At 44.9% G+C, this 26607-nt stretch overlaps 2 protein-coding genes across 2 annotated transcripts in view; one reads left to right on the forward strand and one right to left on the reverse strand.

The window, feature by feature from the left end:
• Positions 1-413: 413 nt before the first annotated feature.
• Positions 414-17076, reverse strand: ILDR1 (immunoglobulin like domain containing receptor 1). Its single transcript, XM_072851295.1, has 8 exons — positions 17022-17076; positions 13862-14032; positions 11495-11644; positions 10652-10771; positions 10352-10498; positions 4123-4254; positions 1529-2337; positions 414-455 (listed from the first exon to the last, which is right to left on the reverse strand). The coding sequence occupies exons 1-8, from the start codon at positions 17074-17076 to the stop codon at positions 414-416; spliced, it is 1626 nt and encodes a 541-aa protein (XP_072707396.1).
• Positions 17077-17406: 330 nt separating this feature from the next.
• The window catches only part of CFAP44 (cilia and flagella associated protein 44), a 47114-nt gene continuing 37913 nt past the window's right edge, over positions 17407-26607 (forward strand). The window contains exons 1-6 of the mRNA XM_072851621.1: positions 17407-17413; positions 17868-17939; positions 23069-23158; positions 23917-24009; positions 24913-25084; positions 26134-26296. Coding sequence (XP_072707722.1) covers positions 17407-17413; positions 17868-17939; positions 23069-23158; positions 23917-24009; positions 24913-25084; positions 26134-26296 — 597 coding nt within the window. The remainder of the gene's footprint in view (positions 17414-17867; positions 17940-23068; positions 23159-23916; positions 24010-24912; positions 25085-26133; positions 26297-26607) is intronic.

The following is a 26607-nucleotide window of genomic DNA, read 5'->3' on the forward strand; positions in this document are numbered from 1 at the left end:
TACAACTCTGCGATCATTGGAGTCCTTCTCCAGTAACTGGTGTGCAAAGGACCAGCATTCTACGGACTGGGGTCCTTGCAGTGCCAGGGCACCTAAAAGACAACTGGTATCTCTCTTTAAAGATTGGGAATATACCATTTACAGAAAAAATCTGCTGTTTCCAATAGAATGTTTTCAACAGACCACAGCCTATTGCAAACCTAAGTTTCCAAATCACAGCAAGAATAAAAATGGGTTATGTATTGCTTTCATGGGCACTAGACATAGATTCTTCAGAGCTGTAAGTCTAAGGGGAAGCTGCTTCATCTGTGTTTTTGCTGGTTGTCTGTTCAATCAAAAGCAGCCATCCCAACCTACATAGTAGAAAAGCTAAGAGGAGTCCGGTGGGAATCTTAGTTCTTTCAGTACTGGCATTAAATGACTATGCTTCTTCCACTGTGGGAACTTCCTCTGTCCTGCAAGAGAAAATAGAAGATTCAGGAACAAGGAAGTATGAATGGAAATCATATGTCTTCCTACCTGCTCTGAGCACCATAACAAAACCATTTGCATCCCAGCTGGGATTAGAACTGCACTTCCTCCCAAAACTCAGAAGGGAAAATGGTAATGTGCAAAATACAGCCCTTTGAGAAGACTCCCACCTGGTAAAATTCTGCATATATGTGATAAGAGACACTTAACATTTTTTAATTTTAAAAACCCTTTGTTTTTTAAGGGGGAATACACTGTCTAACTTGGAGACTAGCAATTGGATATGAAGCTTTTCACCCTTAGGTTGCTACCTGAAATCTAGTCCCAGTGTAAACTGACAAGATGAGCTGTGAACAATAGCTGTTCACTGCCCATATAATGCACGTTCAGTTCTCACGAGTCCCAACAAGCGAGCCACCCTCTTCCACCTGGCCTGGAGGATCACACATTTCTCACCACTATAGCCACCCATGATCTTAAAGCCTATTTCATGTAGCTTTAGGCATCTTACCTGTATGATGCCTTATGATTATCCCATACGAATGATCTTAAAAAAATCACCAAGCTACTATAAAAATTTAATGTTGGAGATCGATAATAGGAGAATCATGCACATGTTAAAAGAAATCAGAAGTAAACCAACACCAGAGAGGGTTGCAGAAGGATACTTGGTACTGCTGCCTACTCTGGAAGTGCTTTCCCCCCAGGCAGTGCCAGGAGAACAGCTATTCTAACACCAACACATACACCCAGCCTGAGATGCCTCTAGGTGGGGACAGGAATGAGAGGGTATAACATGTCACCTGGTGTGGGATGTGGTAGGGGACCTACTTTATTTGACTGCTCACTTTGCCCCTGAACACACTATAGCCATGCAACACGTGTCTGAAGGCAGGGAACTCAGCAGCCTCTTCATAACCAAGCTGCGCAGCACACCCAGTGCCCCTTGCCCTCCATTTGAAAGACAACAGGCTGCAGAAAGTAACAAACACTCACTCTTGCTCCCCAAAACCCACCTCTTCCCTTAGATGGGAAAGCAAAAAGGTAGCTGACTCACCGAGCGTGGCCCTGCGCTGCCTTTGTGCTTGTTGTCCCGACCTGGGATGACTTCTAATGAGCGATAACTGGGGGGTTTATCTTCTGGCCATTCCCGAGACTGGTGCCGCCGCCTGCGGTTTGTCGCTGGGCGACGGACTTGCTCTTCTGAGGAGCTCCACGACCCCCGGCGAGAAGGGGGAGAGTAGCTGTGCCGCCGCTGACCTGAGTTATTGCTCCTCCTGGTGTGGTGCTGGTAGTCTTGCCTCCTTGCAGGCTCCTGTCTCAAGCCATGATGGTGGCTGGAGCGCTCCTTGGCCTCCTCTGGATAGAAACTGCAGCTGCTGCTGCTGCTCTTGCCCCTCTCAGCCTGGCGTGGGGGTGACACATCCCGTCTGGAGTGCTGCGGCCTGCCATTGTAGCCGCCTGTCCTCTGCCTCTGAGGATGGTCCTCTCGCTGCCTGTCCCAGGGCTCCCGACTGTAGCTGGAATGAGAATCCCCACTGGAAGGCAAGGGCCACCTCCGGTTTTCCCTCCTGTCCTCTGCTGCAGAGTCCCAGGGTCTGGGGGTGTGGGCAGCTCTCTGTGGCCGTGAGGAGTTGCTGCTCCCATGGATGGAGGAGACGTGATCAGCGAGAGGAGGTGGCATGATCTCGGAGCCCAGGGAGGACAGCAAGCTGGGCTGCAGAGCCTGCCGCTGGTGGGAGGGTGGCCGGAGCTGTGACATGTTAAGGTTTTGGATTTCAGACTCCAGATAGTCCAAAACACCCTTGTTAGGGGAAAGCTGAGCTTGTGGCTGCACCAGTGGAAGACTGTTCTGCAGAGACACATCTGAGCATAAAAGCACATGAGAACACAGCAAGTCAAGGGAAAACAGTAAAGAGAGGGCCTTTCTGCACTAATGATCCAGGCTGAGTCCCTTTTGAGCCTCTCTTCTCCTGCTCCTCCTCACTGCAAGAGCTGCACGAGTCTCAAACACCACAACCAGCACATCCAGACCACACAAGGAAAGGTACAAAGAGTAGTAACTAGTAAGTTTCAGCATGATCTGTGTTTTGGGCAGGACAGAGGTAAGAAATCACAGTCAGCCAGCACACCTGGAAATACAGTTTATGTATTTAGAGAGAGGAACATTTTTTTCCTACAGCATCGATAGCAAATTTTATTAAAAAAAAAAAATCAGAGAAAGTTCATAGTGTTTCCTCTTATATCTCATTGAACTGGAAGAAATATGAACCAATACTGCAAAAGAAATTTATATATATATATGCACACATACACACACACGTATGTATACATATAAATAGCAAATGGAGAAGTTTCTTCACTAGGAGACTGGTCCAGCTCTGGAACAGTTACCCAAAGAAGTCATAGAATCTCCATCCTTGCAGGTTTCCAAGACTCAGCTGGACAAAGCCACAGCTAATGTGACTGAGGTTGGTGACAGTCTTGCTTTGAGCAAGAGGTAGGATGACATGACCTTAGAGGTCCCTTCTACCCAACATCTCTAAAAAGCTGACCTGAAACAAATTTAAGGGAAACTTAAGCACAAGAGATTCAAGGACTATGAAAACACAGGCTAAGAAACTGCCTGAGGAACTTGCCCGTTTTCTGCCAGCATGCACATGGATTTCCTTGAGAAGACTCAGTGCATTGTCTTAAATTATGGTGGCTCAGTCACCAGATCGTCCTAAGGAAAACTGGTGCCCTGGCTAGGAAAAATGGTAACTGTAGAATTAACTAGCGGGCTAAAAAGGTATATACTCAAACATCTTGAATCTAGCATTTAAGATGTTTGCAAACTATTTCTTCAAACAACAGTGAAGACTCATCAGACACAGAGTAAATCTGTGACTGCTGTATAGTGATGAAAAAGCTAATTTCAGATGAAAAATATGTTATATTTATTTGAGAAGTCATTATGTTGAATTCCCCTATTTTCCTTGGGTGATTAAATAATATTACTGGTAATAAGTTATTTTATTACTTATTTCTCTAGGACTTCAGAAACTCCATCTTCCCTCCTCCATTAGTTACAAATAAATACCACTAACACAAGTGATTTTGGGGCAGAACAACTGGCAAATTCTTCCTGGTTCATTAAAGAGTCCTTCATTTTTTGCTGCATGCAGGCTAGATCTATTGCACAGAAGGCAGTTTGCCCTTAATCATTTGAAGACTAGACATTTGATAAGAACTCAAACAAATTGTACCTCACTTGTCATGTCAGTTTTGGCTATAAGGAGTTGACCGTGACCAGCACAGCAGAACAAAGAGACAGTACCCTCCTCTACCACATGAAGCGAGATAAGCTGGGTATATTTACCCTGCAGTCGCTGGGGTGTAGCACAGACATACCTTAGTTAGCATTAAACTACTTCACCCAGCACTGAGCCTAGCAAGACACTTAAGATGGATAGGCTGTATTTATCCACGCAGGCAAGTCTATAGTATGCTGCAGATGTAGCAGAGCTGTCATGCTAGGACATGCAGTCATGCTAGGAACATCTTTCTCTCTTTTGTAGTAGAGAGGCTAAAGCCTCACTGCTGAACCTCCCTGAGAAGTTACCTGTTTCTAATCCTGATTTCCCTCTGAAATGATGCCCATGGTCTCACCTTGTTGCAGTAGAGGGTTCAGCTGGTAAGAGGAAAGTTGTGAGTTCCTGTCACCACCTCCATAGAACATGTTGGGTGACATCCAAGGGGCAAGTGCCTGAGCCTGCTTCATGAACCGATGCCGTGCCAGTACTGTAAAAGAAGAAGAAAGCTTACAGCAGCTATCCAGAGAGCACAGCTTGCAGACCACGTACCATTTTGCTTGATAGACTGTAGTCTTTGGATGTGATCAGATATAGGAAATTCACAGAACGAAAACCTCTCTCCACCCTATGACAAAGGTAAAACAGAGCACAGGAAATTCCAATACAAAGTTGTACAACTTCAAAAAGATACCTAAAACAGAAGAAATGGGTTATTGCCTGACATTCAGGGTATGGTTCCAGCAACTGGGAACAAATGGCACTACGATTAAGTACACAGCACGTAACCAAATGCCAGACTTCTACCTGCCCTGTCATTATGAGTACAGTTGTGGAAAGGTGGGAAATAATGTTTCATACAGCAAGACATACCACACTTTTTTCTCTCTCTTAAAACTCTTTCAGCTCATCATTGGTCCTTTTCCCTTTTGGCTTTGATTTACAGCTAAACGAGAACTTTTTTGCCACCTTCATGTAGGCTCTGTCCAGATCATATTTTCCACACCATGCTCCATCATTTCCTCTCTGTTCCACAAATAGGGCACTCAAAGATGCACTGTCCAGCTTCTCCCTTTCTAGTCTTTCAAGCACTCTTGTTGTCTCTCTCTGTAATTTACCTCGGCGTGACTGCTAAAATTAGGACAGTGTGGTCAAAATGGTTAACAAACTCAATTTCCTGTTCTCAACAGCAATGTCTAGTGTGCCAAAAGACCAAACTCAGTGGAAATTTCTCTCTCTCACTGTTTTTCCACCACTAACTCCAGACCCCTACTGATGGGGTCAGGCTCCAATTCCACTTCACTTTTTTCAGTGCTTCCATCTCACCTCCTCTACACAGACAACCTCACCATCCCTGTCTTCAAAACCATCACTCATTGCTGCTTCTTTTTTGGGAATACCTAAAAACATCTTACAGAAACTTACTCCTTCTACCACAGACAACTTAAGTTTAAGTTTACGAGCAAATAAATTCTGCAAGACCCAGACCTTACAAAGCCTGACTCTGCATGGTTTGTCTGTCATTACTGGGTGAAGCTTTTCTGCAACAGGGCCTTTGCAAATTTTCTCTTATATGACTTCTCTGGAGTTTCAGAAGTGGCAGGCTTTTACTGCAGCCTCTTCTCTGGTCAGGCATGAACAGAACATTCCTGGCTATGGAGTTCAGGAGACAGATAGGAACGTAATTGCCTTTGAGACTTTTACCCCTCTGATAAATCTGGCTGAAGTTGGCTGATGAAATTAAAAGCTATTGGAGGGAAAGAGATGGGGGATAGACAGACAGGTTGACTGCATAAGCCTTGCCTCTTTAAGAAACCAGGCTACAGCTAAGCTCCAATTAATTCTGTCCCCTGGGTTCATCTGCAGCAGGCAGCATTTAGACTGCACGTTCTTTGGGACTGAGCTCTCCATTTCAGGTAGCACTCCAGTTATTAAACATGTCCTCCTTTAACTGGTTCACTGAATTTATACAGAGCACTACTTGCAGCAAAACAGGGACTGACCATGCCTCTGAACACATCCTTCCCTTTCCCCACAGTTCATGCAGCTTCACTTCATCCTCCACTCCAAACTCCCTCCCCCTCCCCAGCCTGGCTCCAACCAGAGTGCCAACTACAAAGCTGGAAACTTCAGGGGTTTTAATCCTAATACTCTGATTTTTCTTCAAAGCCGTGTGGCTTGAGAGCATTTTATTTAACTTGCTTCGTTATTTTTTTTTCCCCAAGGGGTTTTCCTGCCTTTTAGGTTTCAAACTTAGAGGAAGAGAGAAAGAGGAAAATGAAAAAGGATAAAAAGAAGGGAAAGGCCTTATCTCTTCCTCTCCCATTCCTCCAGTTATCACCTTGAGAATGTCCTAGAACCTGCTAAGTGCATGTCCCTGGGTTTTGACCACAGTCTTTGCCTGAGGAGTGAAAGGCCCAGCAGCTGTGGGCATACCTACTTAGGGTTCCCCTCCTTAAGGTATGAAAGCAGTCACTAGGACCAAAGTAATCCTGTCCCTGTAATTCTCTGATCTCTCTCTACAGCTGAACAAATGCAGAATTACCCTTGGACTTCCTTCACTACTTTCATCCTCTCTTCCTTCCCCAGATACTTTGCCTTCCAGTTTGACCCCAATATATACGCTGGTTCCCCACCTGCAAAATGCAAGTAAAGTTACAGATCTCTTTTTAAAGTGAACATATTTATCTGAGGAAGATCAGATTCACCCTAATTCCAAAACTCATACCTGCTATCAAACTTTGGCAGAACGTCGCGTTGTTCCCTCCACTTACTCCCTGCTGAGAAAGCTTGTTCTTCACCTTTGACAGATTCACAGCTGCTGGGCCAATTATAAAAAAATAATTTTCCAACCTAGTCAGACCCAGGTGCAAGTATATCCTATTTTGCACCAATTCATTAGTGGAAGAAGTCCACAGTAGAAAAGGAACAATAAAGAACATAAGGAGGTCATACGTATATTTACCCTGGTGGACTTTTCTCAGAGCTTTCCATGGGGAATGTAATTGGCTTGCTCCTGGGGCACGTTTAATATTTCTGTACACCAATTCTGAATTACTCAAACAATGTACTTCTTTTATCACTAGGGTCAAAATCATGTTAGTTAATGACCTGACTTAAAACACCCAGAATTACCTTGCCTCAATGGCATCTATGACTGTTCAGCAGATCTAGGCTACCCTCTAGTGGCCAATAATTGGGAAGAAATCACCCGTACTCGGCTCGCACTGTAACTGCTAAGACCTAGTTGAGGATTTCTGACTTCTTTTCAGCTGTGTGGAACTGTTATTCCTTAGGACTGTTTTTTAAGATGCCCCCTGTAGCTATCTTCTTGTGGTTTTTAAGACCTCCAGTTCATTTCTTGGAGTCCAAAAAAGTAAGTCAGAGGCAGGATGAAGTGAAGAGAAGGTGCACCAGAGGAGGGGAGCAGGCACAAGGATCCCTTGCAAAGTGGATAAAGAGGGTAGGCAGTTGGGATGGAAATTACGGCCACAGAATCCAGCAGCCAGGCAAGGAGCTTGGACTCATCTCTCATGAGCAGGGAGAGGTTTTGGGAACCCCGCAAGCATCCCTCCTACCTATCCTCAACAGGAGGCAGGAAAGACAACAGCAGCAGTCTGGAGTGTGGTATCATTTCCTACAGCACAGAAAACCAAAAAAGAACTCACACATATTCTGAATCCCTTTTTTGATGAGAACTAGGAAGTCTGGAGGTGTGAGTCTTTCATCTCCATCACCTCTCTCTCCCTTCATGGAAACTAATTTTTCTGCCAAATTTCCATAGCCTCCTCAACACCACACATTTTACTTGACAACTAGTAAAGCCCCCAGAAAGTGTTTTGTTTTGCTTTTAGCAAATGAGAGGGATGGTCTGTTCGGTCTTTGCAAGGGCTAAGCAAATTAAGCTTAAATCTATGATGAGCAAGACTGGCAAACTGGTAACAACGGATGAGGAGAAGGCTGAGGTAGTCAACAACTTCTTTGCCTCAGCCTTTACTGGCAACCTGTCTTCCCACACCTCTCGAGTGGATGGACCAGAAGGCAGGGACTGGGGGGGTGAAGTCCCTCCCACTGTAAGGGAAGATCAGGTTCGTGACCACCTGAGGAACCTGAACATACATAAGTCTATGGGACCTGACAAGATGCATCCCAGAGTCCTGAGGGAACTGGCTGATGTAGTTGCCAAGCCACTCTCCATGATATTTGAAAAGTCATGGCAGTCAGGTGAAGTCCCTGGTAACTGGAAGAAGGGAAACATTGTGCCTACTTTGAAAAAGGGTAGAAAGGAGGACCCTGGGAACTGCCAACCTGTCAGCCTCACCTCTGTGCCTGGGAAGATCATGGAACAGATCCTCCTAGAAGCTATGCTAAGGCATATGGAGGACAGGGAGGCGATTCGAGACAGCCAGCATGGCTTCACCAAGGGCAAGTCCTGCCTGACCAACCTAGTGGCATTCTGTGATAGAGTGACTACATCAGTAGACAAGGGAAGAGCTATGGATGTCATCTATCTGGACTTCTGTAAGGCCTCTGTCACGATCCCCCACAACATCCTTCTCTCTAAATTGGAGAGATATGGATTTGATGGGTGGACTATTCGGTGGATGAGGAATTGGTTGGATAGTCACATCCAGAGGGTAGTGGTCAACGACTCGATGTCCAGATGGAGATCGGTGACAAGTGGTGTCCCTCAGGGGTCCATATTGGGATCACTGCTGTTTAATATCTTCATCGACAACACAGACAGTGGGATCGAGCGCACCCTCAGCAAGTTTGCAGATGACACCAAGCTGAGTGGTGCAGTTGACACACCAGAAGGATGGGATGTCATCCAGAGGGACCTGGACAAGCTGGAGAAGTGGGTCCATGTGAACCTCATGAGGTTCAACAAGGCCAAGTGCAAGGTCCTGCACCTGGGTCGGGGCAACCCCCTGTATCAATACTAGCTGGAGGATGAAGGGATTGCCAGCAGCCCTGCAGAGAAGGACTTGGGGTCCTGGTGGATGAAAAGCCGGACATGAGATGACAACATGTGCTTGCAGCCCAGAAGGCCAACTGTATCCTGGGCTGCATCAAAAGAAGCGTGACCAGCAGGTCAAGGGAGGTGATTCTGCCCCTCTACTCCGCTCTGGGGAGACCCCACCTGGAGTACTGCATCCAGCTCTGGGGTCCTCAGCACAGGAAAGACATGGACCTGTTGGAGCAGGTCCAGAGGAGGGCCACAAAAATGATCAGAGGGATGGAACACCTCTCCTATGAAGAAAGACTGACAGAGTTGGGGTTGTTCAGCCTGGAGAAGAGAAGGCTCCTGGGAGACCTTATTGCAGCCTTTCAGTACTTAAAGGGGGCTTATAAGAAGGATGGGGACAAACTTTTTAGCAGCACCTGTTGTGGTAGGACAAAGGGTAATGGTTTTAAACTAAAAGAGGGGAGATTTAGACTAGATAAGGAAGAAATTTTTTACAATGAGGGTGGTAAACACTGGAACAGGTTGCCCAGAGAGGTGGCAGATGCCCCATCCCTGGAAACATTCAAGGTCAGGTTGGATGGGGCTCTGAGCAACCTGATGTAGTTGAAGATGGCCCTGCTCATTGCAGGCGGGTTGGACTAGATGACCTTTAAAGGTCCCTTCAAACCCAAACTATTTTATGATTCTATGATTCTAAAACTCTCTACTAACACCCAAGATATACCAAATAGCTCTTTTGCAGGTAAAGGGAAAGCAGAAACACAGCTCCTTGTTTATAAATCTTCTCCTTGTAGCATCTGGGGAAGAAACCTGGTGATTTCAGTGATAAATAAATGTATTTGTTGCATTTTGTTCCTGTCAGATTGTGTAAGCTGCAGGGGGGCTATTCCACATCGTGTTGCTACTAAGTTTCAGGTACAGGAACATAGAGGTTATATGACCTTAGTAGCCAAAATCAAACGCTGACCTTCTTAAGAGAACAGGGTCTGGCTGCAGAATCTTCATTACTGCTAAAACCTATGCACAACAAAGTTTCTCTTGACCCTCAAAACCTCACAATGCATTTGCAGGGTTGATCACCAAGACAGACCATCTTTCTCCTTTCTTTCTCGTCACTTCCTTCCCCAAAGAAAAACAAACAAACCATTTTTCTTGTGGAAGGAGCAGCTCTGAAAATAACATGAAGATAGAAAATTCCAATTTTTACATAATTACCTCTCAGAGCAACACACTTGAAGGTTAGGCCAGTTTGGAGAGTAGTACCAAGGCACGTGTTTGCCTTCCTCACATGCACAGGCATATGAACTACAAGACAGGGAAGAAAAGTCCTGAGCTACTCATACAAGGGAGCTGATCGTGCCCTGGATGACATGAGAGAAGTTGGTAGCAAGGTGTGAGTGAGGAGCTGCTGAAAGTAGGACACAGAGGAGCAAGATGGGCTCCATGTATCCTAGCTCCCCTCCTCTAAACTCACATAAGCTGGTCACGGAGGTCACAGTGGCCAAAGAGTCTATACGGATGCTGAACTGGAGGGAGAAAGTGGAGCTCAGCAAACTCCCAGTGAAGCTTTTGTCTTGACAGAAGCCATTGAATGGACGCATATTTGCTTGAACCTCACCTTCCTCATTACAGCAGCACCGGGTTGGGCAGCAGACACATGGGATGTGGCAGCAGCAATACTGGGGGCAGCACTGGCACCAGCATACTCCAATCAGCAGAAGGAGGAGGAGGCCACCGAGACTGATGAGGAGTACTGTGAGCCAGTCTATGGGAAAAACGGAGAGAAAAAGAGGATCCTGATGTACCTGGGCATAGTAAGTTACTGAGCACCTTTCCACTGCTGGAGACATCTTGGGGTGGGGAGAAAGAGAACAGGAGGAGATATCTGCCACCCAGGCAACAAACCACAGACACTTACGGAGAACAATCAGCTTAACTTCTTTGTCCGCATCACCTGAGGTATCTCCTGGTGCTTCCACAGTGCAGTAGTACACGCCATGGTCCCACCACATGACCTCACTGATGACAAGGTCTGCCCCTGTGGGAGAGGGACTGAGAGGTCAGCAGGCTATTTGGGACTGACGGACATTGCTTTCAGGCCCACACTAAGAGGGCTCTCTGCCTGCAGGTGACATATAGTACTGCATCTCCCCTCTTCCCAAGTGTAGCCATCACCTTCAAACAATCCCATTTGAGTCCATTGCAAACTCCTGAAAACAGCATCAACTGCCAGTCCCTTTTTTCTTTGTGTTGCTGGAAGGCAATGCTACTTAGAAGTGGGACTACTTCTGTGTGGAGTGAAATAACCAGCATGCTGCTGGGTGATGGATGTTAACAGATACCCATTGCTGCCAGCCCTACTCATTTTGGAACACAGATCACTGTCCCCATTAGGCAAGCCATTCTAATAACTCTTCTGGCAGTAGCAGCAGCTATTGCTCCAGGGACAGCAGGGAGCTTATAATGCACCTGGACAACTATGCGGTACTTCTTGGAAGAACTTTTTTCTAGTCCTCAGCTTACTTTTGCACTCTTCAGCAAAATGCTCAGGCATCCTCAGCTCAGTCTTAGCTTGTAGTACCTCCAACACCCTCAGGCCAGCTGGGGACAGGGCCCTTCACAACTTTTATTTCATTGCCACCTCACAGAATATGTAAGCTACAGATGACATTAGCCATGTTTACACTTCTCTTCACTTGGCAGGCCCAGATATCAGATAATTACTGAGTTCACTCCCTGCCTGGGAGGTCAAGTCACTTACGGTTCTGAATGGTGATCTTTCGTTGCTGGTAGTCGATACCCAGCACAGGCTCCTTCTGCCCATATTTCTGGATGACAATGCGCACCTTTCGCTGGCTGTCATTGCAGTCGTCAGATGGGTCCTGGCCAAGAGCTAAACCAGCCTGGTATGCTACAAACACACATCATCAAATAAGATGCCAAAAGTTATTTCAAAGGACCAATTTCTATCCCTTGTGAGCAGCAGAGAAACTCTTGAATGCATGTGTGCATTTGCTTTGGTTTAGTAATACAAAGCATGGCTTCAAACCAGCAAGGCCAAGTTGCTTTGGAATACTCAAAAGCAAACAGAGGTAGAGCCACAGGAATGGCAGAGATTTTGAGAATGCAGAAGCTGCAGAGGAGATGCCTCCTGTTCTCACAACTGAAAGAACAACAGTAGAAAGAAGCTGATGGTGGTAGGCTGGAGGGTATCTCCCAGCATGAAGATAAACTGCAAGGAAAAAGAGTCATAAAACTCCCAGGAGTACTGGAACTAAAACAAAAGTGTGTTTATTTACCAAACAAATCTCCAGACATACATGAACCACTATAGGGATTGTCTCCCTTTCCCTCCTGTATCCCATTAGATGTTGTGAAGCTCATAAAGACAGAAAAGAATCCATCGTCTGATTCCAGCTAAGGATTACGTGTAGAGAGATCCAGCAGAATTAATGGAGGGCTAGAGGCAATTTCTGTCCAATACTCTTATGACAGACTCACAATATAAATTATTTTCCAGGTATTTGGGAGCTGAGATGTGGGGAGACAACTGATAAAGACAGTCAGCATTGTCTGTAAAGGGCTTGCAATGAAGAGAGGAGAGGACAAAGCTTGTCAAAGGCTCCTCCAGTGCTTTATCTACAATGGATCACGAAGAGCAGATCCAACTAAGCAAACACCATGACCTTCACGCTTTCTGTCCCTGTTGGGGGCTATTAGCTTGAGCCTGGGCTCAAAGCACACACATTATGCTGGGATCAGCAGAGCCAGGGACCCACCTGCTGGTGGACTAGGCTGTAGAGCACTTGGTAACATGCCTACCCAACCCATCCAGTCTGCATAAAGGAGAGTTTGGGGCACCAAGACACCAAACAAGTCCAGGCTCCCCACTTGGAGCTCAGTCTTAAGTATGCAGTTAAGCAAAAGGTTGGCCAGCTTAAACATACTGCAGGGTTTGAAGGGAAGGGAAGAGAAGGGAATAGTTCCATTGGAAGGGACCCACAAGGATCATCTAGCCCAACTGCCTGACTGCTTCAGGGCTGATCAAAAGTTAAAGCATGTTATTAAGGGCATTGTCCAAATGCCTCTTAGACACTGACAGGCATCAACCACCTTTCTAGGAAGCCTGTTCCAGTGTTTGACCACTCTCTTGGTAAAGAAATGCTTCCTAATGTCCAGTCTAAACCTCCCCAGCGCAGCCTTGATCCCTTCCCATGCATCCTATCTCTGGATACCAGGGAGAAGAGATCAGCACCTCCCTCTTCACTTCCCCTCCTCAGGAAGCTGTAGACAGCCATGAGGTAGCCCCTCAGCCTTCTCTTCTCCAAACTAGAAAAGCCCAAAGTCCTTAGCTGCTCCTCAAAGGACATTCCTTCCAGCCCTGTCACCAGCTTTGTTGCCTTCCTCTGGATGCATTCAAGGACCTTCACATCCTTCTTAAATTGTGGGGCCCAGAACTGCACACAGTACTCAAGGTGAGGCTGCACCAACACTAAATATAGCGGGATCATCACCTCTTTTGACTGGCTGGTTATATTGTGTTTGATGCCCCCCAGGATACAGTTTGCATACCATTTCAAGAACCCATCTTAAACACTCCCGAATTAAGGCTGCACACACCAGAATGTCTGCACATGAAGTGCTGCCACCAGTACTAAATGTTATTACTTAGAAGTCTTTCTGCCCTCCAAAATGCACGTGTTTCTTCTGCTTCCTAAAATCAGTAACACCTCGTCACAGGTATCTAGCTCCAACCATGGAGTCCCCCATGGAATCATAAGGTCCACTTGTTGCAGGGCCCTTGCTTTCAAACATGCTGAAGCATAAGATGGGGCTGCCAAGACTGACGTGTCAAACATGGCTGAGCCTCTCTGCCTTCTGAGTTGATGACAAGGAGGACAAATGGGGTGCTTTGGCTGGGATTTCTACAACATCATATCATAAAGCCTTAACATTGCAAAGGAAATCACAGACATGACCTATTTTTTCTTGGACCTCAGGGAAATACCACCACCCGACCTGGTTTGTGGGCAGGAAGAGGTCAAAAGCCTGTATTGCCCAGTAAGTCTACCTTCCCCTTCCTTTCCATTTGAAGAGGGATTCCTCGGAGGACAAGCCTGACACTTACAGACTGAGTAGTAGTCAAAGATGGGGTCCTTGCAGAAGGATTTGAAGCGCCAGGTCACCACCACGTCCTGCAGTTGTGCTGAGGTGCTATAGTCACACTTGAGGATGACAGTGGCAAATAAGGTGGTGTAACGCTCCACATCCTGCACTGTCACCAGGAGGGAGAGGCAACCTGCAAACGAGAACACAGAAGGCAGTCAGCCAGCAGGAACAGACCTCACATCACAACTTTCACTCTGCACCAGACCAACAACTGAAGTACATCTCCCTCAGCCTCATCCAGGACCTGCACCTGTGGACCTCACCAGCCCCTCTGGTGAAGCCATCCAGAGTTACAAATCCTGGTTAGAATGTGAGTCCCGTCTTTCCCTGACAGAAGGCAGCTTCGGAGCCAGCTGCATTGGCCTGCCGTATGGACTTAATTATTTTCTCCAAAGCAACTATTAGTAGCCATTATGTAGCACATCACTCGGTGCTCTCCTTCTGCATGGGGAAAACTGTCCCTCCAAGCTGGGGGAGATAATTCATTGGGCCCAGAAGCACACAGGATGGGACTGCCTTCACTTGTCATCCTAACCAGAAAAGTTCTGCAGCACCATCCATTCATATAAACACCAAATGAATTTTATCAAGGTCTCACTAAGATAGTAATCAGAATGTTATCTAGTGGTGACCAGGATTAAGACAATACAACTTTTGGGCTGTAGCATCATAGCTAAACTTAATCTGTTTATTGGCACTTCAGAACAGACCACATCAGTTACCCTTTTTTTCCTTTTTAATGAAGCTATTGTTATGTATGTTTAGAACTCATCCGTAACAACGTCCACAGCATTTTCTATCCAAGCAGCTGCACCCACTGAGGAAGGCTTTACAAAGTTTCTCATAAGCTATATTTTATTTCAGCCACACTCCAGAGACATCCCTATCTTATTTAAACTTTGATAATACAGTAAGTTGTGCTTGTCATTAACAATAGTGAAGTTATCACCAGTTGCCTTCGATAAGGCAATACAAACAGCGCGGAGCAAGCATGGTATGCCATGTCTGGAAGATACCCTGGAGAACAGGGCAGGGGTTGCAGTGCTATGCTAGTTGCTTCTTAACCGGGGAGCACAACAGCAGGAAAGGAGGGAAGGAAAGAGGGAGGCTTGGAAGCTACCAACTGAAGGGTCACCATGAACCAGCACTCGATTTTTATCGCATATTCAAAGACTTTCCCTCTACTCCATGTTTTCAGGATGACAGCAAGGGAACAAGGGACTATGTAGTAACATCTGGATCACAACTGCAAGCATCTTTCTTTCAGTGTCCTCTTAGGCTGTACCTCCACAGTATGTTCCAGGTGAATACGAGCTCACCCAGTTTCCACCCAGTGGAAAACATGCTGCAGAGGTGCAATGCTGCCTCAACAAGTAATTCTGCAGTAGGATATTGTCAATGCAGTACTTGCTGAGTTTCTGGTTTGAAACTGACTCCTGGTCAGACAACTCAAAGCACAGGCAGAGTGAACTCATTTGCCTTAAAAATACCGCACAAACACAGAGGACCAGGGTACACTCCGAGTCCAAGGCTTCTCTGAAAAATAAGCTATACACGCATGCACTTAAATGTAGAAATATCAGCAGCTGTGCAAACTGCTAGCAAAAACAAGGATCTCTAATTTTTGCAATACGGTAGGCAAGGCAAAGTCAAGACTGGTGACAGGTAGTTACAGTGGCTCTTACTTAACTACATTGTAGTTCAATACATCTTGTTTCAGCTTTCCTTGTGAAGTAGCTAACCCACAGGATCTTACGGCAGGAAATCACATGAACCCAATCCAAAATCCAGACTCTCAAGACTGGCAAAACCTTGATCTCATTGGTGATCAAATGAATTCCTGTGTGAATTCTGACCTGTTGAGGCTCATGGAAACAGAACAGATTTTCCATGGATTTCCTACTGCAGCATCTCTCAGGCCAGAATAAAATACTCAAAATCACTACCTGCTTTTCACTTACAGAAACCAAAGCTCTTTATGAAAGGGATCCTTTCTCATTACCTCTGTTCTGTAAAAGAGTCAGAGTTGACAGATAAGTTCCTTATTTTTTTAAAAAGGTTAAAAACCTACTGTTCCCACTGGAGGACAGTCGGATGCCTCTGCACGTCTGATGTTTCATACTAACCTCCTCCAAGAAAACTGAAAAGTTGTGAAATTAACGCTGGTTCCTAAGCTTGGACTGCATTACTCCACTGCATGCTGCTATCCTTCTTATCCTGGTTGGAAAGAACCAATCTGGACACTACCAACCTAGTAAGTTACCACTACCTCAGGCCTATGGCTTCGAATTGAAGACACTAACCTTCAGAGCCAGTGAAGCCAAGTTTTAGCTAGAACATCAGGCTGTCAAGCAAGACAATCAGCAAGCATACCTCCCTATTTTTTTGCTTCTTTTACTGGTTCTCTGTGAAAGACTAAGCTTTGATATTTAAAGCTAAATCATCAGCAAAGACCCAGGCATCCAAGAAACAAAATGATCACTGTATTTCCCAGAGGAGATCAGAAGCTGTCAGGCAACCTGCAAAGCTTGGCAGAAAGGACTCTGCTTGCTGAAGGCCGCCTGTGGACACGGAGGTGAGTTCCTGTTCTCCATACAAGCATGGTATGGAAGCACTGCAGCTACACCAGATGCCCAAAGAGGCTGGGGCTGCTGAGCTAGTAGCAAAGGCTGGGGTGGGCGCTTGCGGCAAGCCAAAGGGGAACCCCTCCGTGTTTGTACCCTGTGCTCAGGTCCAAACCAACCTGGCCGCACACGAGCGATACTGGAGGCTTCCAGGAAGCAGACGGCCACTTCCTCCTAGGAGAGCAGCTAGCCGCACCTTTGGGATAACGAAACTCCTCTCCGCATGGCTTTCGTGCCGAGCTCGGGAGGGCCCCGCTCTTCCGCCCGGCGAGGAGGGACACCAAGGGGGGAACAACGCTCGCCCGGGCCAGGCCACCCCTTCCCCTCGCCGGGGGCCGCCGCCGCTCCCCCCACGCCGCACCACGTTAACCCCAGGCAAAACCCGAGGGCGCCTCCCGGGCCCCGGCCCCCTGTGCCACAGGGTTGTCCCTGGGCAGGGAGAGGCCCTGGGAGGGGGCCGGGACCCCGCCGCCACCCCGGCGCGGCCTCACTCACCGGCCGGCAGCCAGGCCAGCAGCAGAGCCCACCAGCAGCGCCCGCGCGGGGCCATGGCGCTGCCTCCTCCGGCCGCCCGGGGACGTCGCGCCGGGCCACCCCGTCGCGCCCACAGGCCCTCCCCTTCCCGTGGCACCTGTCCCAGGGCAGGGCGCTGCCGCCGGCTGCAGTCCCCTCCCTCCGCGGCCCCTCGGTGCCCGCCCGCCCGGCGGCAGGTACGCCTCCCTTCCTCCCTCCTCCGCACCTGCACCCTCCGCCGCAAAGCCAGACAAAACACCAGCCGCCAGCTTCAGAAACCGCTTAAAAATATATTAATATATAAAAAATGCGCAGGCAGGTGTATGTGAAGATACGGACGCAGGTACAAACACGCGTCTTGGGGGAAATGCGCCGTAACCGACCGGCGCACGGGAGCACTTGGTTCGCCTTGCGCGGGGGGGAGGGCACCACACAGGCTGGGAGCGGCGAGTGGCCGAAAGAGACCCGGGCAGCTCGGCTCGTTTTAACACTCCCCACCCTCTTCTTCCCGGGACTTCACAAAGGCTTGAAAATACCGGGGAAAACCGCAGAGAGTTTAGGGAATTAATTTCATTTTCCCGCTGAGTTTTGAAAAGATCGCAACGGTGGTCAAAAGAGACGTCACTTTTCAAAAAACCCAGCCACCAGCCCCTCTAATTTATGGCGGAATCGAAGCTGTGGTGTCCCTTCCTCAGCTCCAGCCGCTACGCCGAGTAACAGCCGCCCGCAGGTGCCGGCCGCCCGCCCGCCGCTGCCTGACGGACCGGCCCCCCCCTCGCCACGCCCTCCGGGTTCGCGCATGCGCACATCTCCAACTTCGAACTGCAGCGCCTGGACGCTCTGCGCGCCGGGGGAGCGGTTGCCTGGAAACCGGTAACGCCGCGATGGAGGCGCCCGGAGGTACGAGGTGGTGGGGAGGGTCAGGGCCCGCTCCGGAGCCACACGGGCCCACATCGACCCTCGGGGGGTCCGGAGACCCCCGTGTGTCCCTGCGTCCCATGGACCTGCCCCCGGTAGCCCCCCCGCTCCTCATGCACCTGCGGCTGCCCACTGCCGGGGCATCTCCTTACTGTGCCCCCCTGGGTCTCCTCTATGGTACCCTCCCCATGGCCCCTCACAGGCTCCCTCCCCTGCTCTCCCTGAGGAGCTCCAGGTGTCCCCTGCCTGTCCCTTTGCTATCCCACGCAAAACAGCCTGTCACGGGGCGCTTCTGCCTCGCCATAGCTTTTTCCTGGTGTCCGGGTGGAAGGCGGCCTTGGAAGAGCCTCAGGCCGAGGCAGTACTGGGCCTGCACCTCTGTGGAAGGCCGGTGCCATCACCCTTGTGCACTGAAGTCTGTGTGGGACCAGGCTTCCTACACAGAGGCTTTTGGAAAAGAAAAGCTTTTATTCTCAAGTAGATGCTTAGCTTAGGAAAAATGAAACAGGAATGAATGTTCTGCAGCTGAGATGAACCATCCTGTACTTAATTTGAAATGTGGGACTTGTTGGTTTTGCTTTACCATGTGTGAGGCAGTTAATTTTATTACCTGTTGCATTTGTGGCACTGTTCTTGTGTTCATTTTTATGATTTTCCTTGATACTGTAAGTTAATAAGTAACTGTGGTGATGTCACCTGTTCTCTGTTTCTGCTTAATAAAAACCTGGTAGCTAACCTTTATTCACAAGGCAGACTTTAAGAGACTTGAAACTTTTGCTTGCATGAGACAGAGTTAGGACATCTGGATTATACAGAGGACTACTTTAGTTGTAAGGTTGGAAATTAGAGTTAGGTTTTATTTCTCCTAATTTTATAGGGAAATATTTTGAATGTGTGCAACATAGCAATAGTGAGGTTCCAAGCAGGGCTCTCCTGTCCACTTCTTTTCTCTCTCTGATGGGGGGGGGGGAAGAAACAATGGGGCTATGATAAAGATGATGTGTCTAGATCCTGCTGTCTCAGTCTCTGACTAGTAAATATTTTATATACTTAACCTTAACTGCTGTGAGAATTGGTATTTTCTGTTATTCTGTTATTATCCTTGCTGTCTCAGTCTCTAACTAGTAAATATTTTATATACTTAACCTTAACTGCTGTGAGAATTGATATTTTCTGTTATTCTCCTTGCTCTCAAGTCTTCCAGCTATTGTAAGAGAGACAGCAATATTCTCTATTATGAAAAATCATTTCCTTGGAATTTTGGGTTGATTGCCTAAAACTGACTTTTATTACTAATTTTTTAGTAATCCTGACTGATAATGATGCACAGACAGCACTGGATAGCTATGCCTGATTTACACTTGGATGTTTTTCTTTGTGTATATAAGCACTAAAAGACACTAAATTTTTTTTGAATGAAAGTAAGTTTTGCAAAACTCCGCTGCTTGCACATGTTGTGCTTATCAGCATCCCAGTAAATTGCTGATGTACTCTGATGTGGTCTGAAGGCTGAAAGGAATGCTTAGAGAGTTGTTCAATGGCATGCTCTTTTTCATAAAGAAATGGAAGACTCAGAAAAAACTACTGAGGGGACTGTGTCTGAAGATGAGTTAAACAAGCAGGACTTGGCAGGTGGGGAGAAATCCAACACACCCAAAGCAGAGCGAGACTTGAAGAAGATGCCTCAGCCTGGAACAGTTGATTAGTATGTAATTTCTCGTGGCAGACACCCCTCATGATAGCCAAACGTTGCAGTCATTGTTTTAGGCCAGTGTTACCCACAGGCCAGAAAAACAGCAGAGTGTAGCCCATAAGGCTCATAGTATGGTTCTAAGAGGAGGTAGCTAGGCTAAGAGGTAAGGACAAGAGTATGGTGCTTCAGGACTGGAAGCAATAAAGCAAAATAAAGTCCTGGGACGAACTGAGTTCCTTCATATAGAATAAAGACAAGCAGAGGAATAACACACAAGACAATCTCCTGAAGGAAAGAACAAGTGACTTTTTTTTCAAAGCCCACCAGTGGCCAAAGCTTTTCTACAAAAATCTGTGCATTTTGGAGTGAACCAAAAAATGAAATCCTGCAGAAGTAGCACAGTGTAGAGATGAATTTTTAATCTCTTGCTTATTACTGGTACTAGTAGCTCTGCAGTTATGTTCTGTAGTCATAGTTCCCTATTTGTACATCTCCTGAATTAGTGGACAAAACTGATGGTCACTCTTCTGTAGATGTAAAAGCTGAGGTCAGGTGGGTGTTGTCTTTTAAGCGCAGACACACAGTTAATGGTGGGGCAGAGTCAGCTTAAAATAATAACTACTGGATACGTTCAGTTTCTAAAGTAAAACTGTAGGCCACATTTTGATCATTATTTAATTTGATGCATTTTATGCAGTTGGAGTGTCAGTCACAGGATTTATGAAGGCAAGGACTGCATTTATGAAGCTTACACATTAAACACCTTTTTTTTCTGGAAAGAGGAAAAATGTAGGATGACAGAATACAAAGAAAGTGGTGTCATCTCAGTGAATTTTTTTACGTGTTACCAAATAAACACCCATTTGATTTAATTATCCTGTATTTTGAATAAATGAGACAATTGTCTGAGATCAGAAATCTCTTAATATCTGAATTTACTGAGAATTTTTGAGAAGCTCCTATAAGGAGCTTCTCCACACATATAAGGATTCTGTGTGGCAGCAAAATTGCCAAGAAACATTTTAGTTTTGAAATAACTGAAATAATATAGCTGAATGAACACATTTCTCCATTCTGAGGTGAGCTTTGACTTTTGAGAACATAGCTAAGAGAAAGGCAATTTGAAATAAAATGGAGCTTTGCTGAAATTCACAGCTTATAGCACTGGCCACTGAAACAAAGAAAACCTGAATTCAGTCCTGAGTGAGTTCTTAGAAAGCTAAATGATGGAGCTGATGTGGACCTGTATAGTGTTTCAAATCAGTATCTTGAATTACTAGGACTAGGGGGAAAAAATAATACTGTCCTGCTCAGGCCTACTGTATAATTAGGGTTGGGAAAAATGTCTGGTTGCCAACTTGGTTTTTTTTCCCACTTCGCACCAGTTCTACTTGCCACTCTCTCAGTTTTCAGTATCAAAAGCCTTAATTCTAGCTTATTTAGGAAAACTGTCTCAAAAAAAAAAAAAAAAAACAACCCAGGAAAAGAAAATCAGCATTCAGAGAGATGCATACCTTTGTCACAGTGAACCTACACAAAAGTTTTCTGGATCAGTCAATGCATGAAACCCAGAATCTGTAGCCAAAGTACACATGTTCCCCCTCTGAGCCTCCTCTGAGTCTTTAAATTCAAAATTTGTTTCAGGACAGTGCTTGAACACCATCACAGTAATATGCACAGTGAACATTGCAGTAGCTTTCTTTAACTAGAACCCAGATATCAATGCAGGCGGAAATGTTCATACCCTCTTTCAGCCTAAAGCATTTGCCAGATGTGAATTAATTTATAATGAAAACTATGATAGTCTTAATTTTTAGAAGATAAATGATTGCTAATTAGTTACAATAATTTGAAATTTTATAGCACTTTTCTCTATGGATATCAAAACACTTTGCTAAGATGGGTATTATTATCTCATTTTTCACAAGAGATAACTGAAACAGCCAGAGGTGAAATGGCTGATACAAATTGTACACATCATTACTAGGTCTGGAATTAGAATTCAGGTCTCTGAACACCCCACTATATATTTATGCAACTAGTCTGTAACTATTTCTTCAACTTCAGTGATATCAGTTGTGTTACCCCATTAAAAACTCATGAATTTCATTTAAATATACTAAGATATATTGCAGTTGTTTTCTTTTGATTTGTTTTCTGAATTTAAAACTTTCTGCATGTCTGTTTTCAAGTTTTTCTCAGCACTCCTGAGGGGTAAAAGCTCATTTTAATTCTTAAATGAAATTATGCAGAAAAGTCAGACTCTGGCAGAGACTCAGAACCTTTCGATGAAGATTGAGCAGGGCAGATTGACTATATAATAACATGAATTATATGTCTATAATATTTCTTTGCTCTCACTGTCCTTCTGGTGGATGGCATTATGTTTGGACACTTTGCCTTTCCTGAAATGCCTGAAAAGTCTGAAATGCCTCAAAAGATCTTTTCCCAATGGATTCTGACCCAAAGCCAGAAAGAGAAAATGCATTTTTAGGGACTTTTTCTTGGTATCAAAGTCACACTTACACAGAAAAAGAGATTCGTTTGCATCCTGCCTATATTTGTTATTCTGAATATTTACATTTCTTTATATTCAACTTCTGAATTTTCTGATTTCTGACGGTACTTTATAGCTGTAGTATTTGTACAAAATTGCTCCAATGTTAATTTTAAAGTGTTTTATTTGGAAATGGAGACCATGTTTGAAATCAAAAGGCAGAACAAACTCAGAATAAGAGCAATGCTTGTGTTTTTTTGCTTCTTTCAGAGACATTTATATAAATGATCAATGGGTTTGTTTTCTATATGAAAAAAATTGGATCTTTCCCACTCCAGAGGACAATGGTAACTAGTGAAATTGTAGCACTCTGAAAATGATAGTATGAAAGCTGAAAAATTGCTGGGGGGTGTTATTTAAGCTGTTCAAAGTTTTTTAAATTGTGTTAATTTTATTAATTCACTTTCCAGGAATATAGAATGTTTTGAAGAAAGTCCTTTTTTCTTAAAGATTCTCCTGCTTCTCCATTCAAGATATTAGATCATTTCAGAATGTTTATCTCCTGATACTTTTGTGAAGTCCACCAGAAAGGTGGAGGAATAGCCTTGTTTGCTCAAAACCAAATTCCCCCCCCAGTATATTAAAGAGAAGCCCCAAACATGTAAATCTGTCTTCAGCTTCCCCTGTTACACAATATTTAGTCTTTCTACAGCAATGTACACAGAGCCCGGAGTCCTAAAACCTGAACCAATGAATTCACCCTACAAATTAGGACATATCTTTGGGTTATCCATATTTGTAGTGTACAGGCAGAACACAAATACTATCTTTGGGAATCTCAAAGCATTTGAGAGGAAATGAAAATGGTCTAAATGGCAGATGAAGGTAAAAAGACTAAAAGTTCCTCTTCACCACCACCAGATAAAGAGGATATGCCATCTTTTCCAAGGGAACAGGAGGGAGCTGATGAGAAGCCAGCAGAAGGTGCACAGGCAGATCACAGTGGCGTCCGTGAGTATTTCCTGCTGTTACATAGGGATTTCAATACTAAACCTACAGTAGCTTCTGGCTTCTCCCACCACTCACCCTTTTCTTACTAGTATGTGTTCATCTTCAGTTGCTGCTCTTGGTGTTGCCAAATTTCATTTTGACTCTGGTCAAAGATGATCCCTTCCAGTGAAATTTTGGGCTGACCATTGTGTCTGCAGTTCCCGCTGTCCCTCAGCCCACAGAGTCTCCCCCCTGAAAATTTTTGCTGCTTAGACCTGTCTCTGTAGCTAGTACTGCAATCAGTTCATTAATTCTGCCAGTCTCTTTCAGTCAGAGATCTGTATTTCTCTTTTTAACACCATTTTCATCTTGAAATGCCTGTCCAGTGTCTATTGCATTAGATGTTCTGCATGTCATCTAACACACTAGATCTAGGTAGCATGGATAACAAAATTCACTAGTGAGCCTCCTGTGGAACTTTGGAAGGATTTTTGATGCTTATATTGGCGCACTACTTTCGGCATTTGTTTGATCTTCCTATTATACCTTTTTCCTGTTATAGGATGTGTTTCTTTCCTTCCCCTAAGTTTTAAAATATGGGGTTTTTTTGAAAACAAACTTCTCCCTACACTTAGTGCTAAACAGCAGGAAGTCCATTGTTGGGCAGAAGGGGCTTTTTTTACTACTACAGAACTATATATTTATTTAACATGGCATGTATGAGCAAATTAGTCAAAGGAATTCATACCTAAGAGAGTAATCCCAATTGTCCTTTGCAGAAGAAAGCGAAACTAGTCTTCCAAAGGAATCACCAGCTGCAGAGGAACAGGAGGAAGAAGTGGAGCAAGTGGAATCAGACACTGAGAGCGTTCGTGAGTACTGCTTTCCACTGAGGAGATGTTGGCACGACCTTAAAAATCCCACTACTTTCTACTTTTCATTTTTTCACTGTTATTGTTATGAACAGCATCAGACCAGTGCCATCAAGTTACAGTTATTGAGTTTCTCTGCTCCCTTTCAGTTGGCTTACCTTGTGTACTTCATATTGCTCTTTCCCATGGCTGGTCTCTGACCCCTTTGTTGGTTGTTTTTCATAGAACACCTAGGAGAGAAAAAAATCAGGACAGGGTGAAAAGCTTACAAAATAGGTAATGGGGATTTCATCTGGGGTATCAAACTGAAAAGTACTTTCAACAAGTGCTTATGACTAGTTGGAAGTCAAGTTGACAGTATTCTTCATTGCAGTCCAGCGAAGAAATACACATTAGCACGTTGGGTCATACATTAGCAGTATGCCTTTTTGAGGACAATGGTGTCTTATGGTGGTCTGTTGTATGTGTTTTTACTAATTGTTTTGTATAATGATGTGTGTTCAGTAGCTACTGAAAAGAGACACTTTAAACTTTATTTGGTTTCTAAAGCTGAGACCTAAACACCAAGCAAAGCTGAACTGAAGTACTTTGGCAGGTCTTAAGTTTTAAAATCCATGTTTTTAAAACTTTCTCAAAATTTTTCTTCTTTAAATTCTTCAGTTTTGAATATTCACAGTAAAGTTTTTAAAAGCCTGAGGAAGTACTTGTTACAGGCTGTTCCAGGACAAGTTGTTACTAAGACACGGTACCCTTGTTTTGAGCTATGGACTGCCTCTTACTCTGTTGAAGGAGGCAAGGAATGTGTGAATCCTTCCCTTTTGCAGCTAGGTGCAAATATCAGCAAGGAGCCTAAAATTTATGGTGAATATAAATTTCCTTTATGTTCCCACTTCTGAGATGCAGAAGGCGATTCAGAAGAGCAAGATAATAGTGAAGTACCCTCGGAGGCACAAAAAAGGCCTGAGAAAGTAGAAAAGAAAATCTCGGAAACTTTCTTCTATAACTATGAAGATATATATTCACGGCCGTTTGTTACTGAAGACTCTGGGATACCAATTAACCTTCTTACTCTTAAGTATCCTTTCTGTTGAGGCTGTGCAAATTTAAAGCTAAGGTTATTTAATATATGTTCTTAAAATTGTACTTGTCTAATTTGGGGTAGCCTATGTGGCATTAGTGGGATACCTTTGGTTGAGACACAGATAAAAATCCTCACCAGTTATGGTTCTGGGTGAATTTAATCTTAAATGTTGTCTTGACCTCATAAACATTTCTTATTGGGCATAATTCTTACTGTTGTAAGTACTCTTGTAGAACTAGATCATTGCCAAGTTAATGTGATCAGGAAGAAGACTAGCATAAGACTATCCCCCTGCAAAGCTCTCCCTTTCTGTGTAGCCACAGTGGTGTTCCCCAAGAAGCTGAGGGGAGGGCAGGAGAGGAGCAGCTGTGTCTCTCATACTTCCTCACAGAACTGCTAAGGGAGAAGTGGGGAAGAAACCAGGTAGATTTGTAGCCTGATGCTCAGAAGATCTAAACTGGTAGAATGAAGGAAGTGGTGCCCATTAATTAAGAGCTACAATAAGTCCTTTGCTAGGTATGGTCAAGTAGGATATGATATGTGACTTTCACAAGTGCTGGCGGTTTTCTCTGCAGACACAGTCAAGTTGCTATTGACGACTGGATTTTCCCTTCTTCACATCTGCCTGTAAACATTTAAGAAGTGAGCTTGACCACTTCTTTGGTTTGATCTCTTGTCTGTAGAACAGTTCCTAGTAATCTGATGCACATCTCTTACATTTTGTCTGAAAAGAGAACACCAATAGAATATGAATTCCTTGCAGCCCCAAAGGATCCAGCAGAGGCAAGAGGTGTGCCCTGTAGTGGACATGAAAGGATGGAATATGAACTTTAGAGGGTCTTCACTTGTGCTTTCCCCTCAGTTATAGAGGCTTGATATATTTTACCTTGACTCTATACTGAATAAAACTATCTCCTACCTTCAGGCTTTTAGTCACCAGATCCAGTATTCCCATCTGAGTTTTGGTTTAAGTGTTTCTATCCACTTAGTAAACTTTTCTAGAAAGCCAGTGTCAAATCTTTTCCTTATTGAACTATTCTCAGACATTCTTTTGGATATGACTGCACCAGAAGTGTAAACCTGCTGCTGATGGATAGCCAAACACTGATGTATATAGCAGGCAACCAAGTGGTGCTCCTGGACCTGAAAACTAAATCTCAAAGTTATCTCCGGAGCAGTGGTGGTGGTGGAATTGGGTTTATCACGGTATGGCTTTTGTTTCATGTTTTAGGATGTTAGTCGCTTTCTAGAAGCAAAATGTTCACTTGGTTGCATGATGGGAGATTTCTACATCTGCGCATGCATATATGTAAGGAAGTATGGTATTGATTAGGGGGATGTGTGGACCACACAGTGTGGGCTACTCAGCCCATCGGCATAATTGGCAGAGGACAAATATCTGCATACCTAAGTCCCAGGCTTAGGTACCTTAAAGGACTGACAGGTGTCAGCTGGGATTAATTTTTAGAACTATTACATTCTTACTTAAATATTTCGGCTCATATCAACTTTTTTTT

Source organism: Ciconia boyciana, chromosome 1, assembly GCF_034638445.1.
Source record: "Ciconia boyciana chromosome 1, ASM3463844v1, whole genome shotgun sequence".
In the NCBI taxonomy this organism is placed as follows: Eukaryota; Metazoa; Chordata; class Aves; order Ciconiiformes; family Ciconiidae; genus Ciconia; species Ciconia boyciana.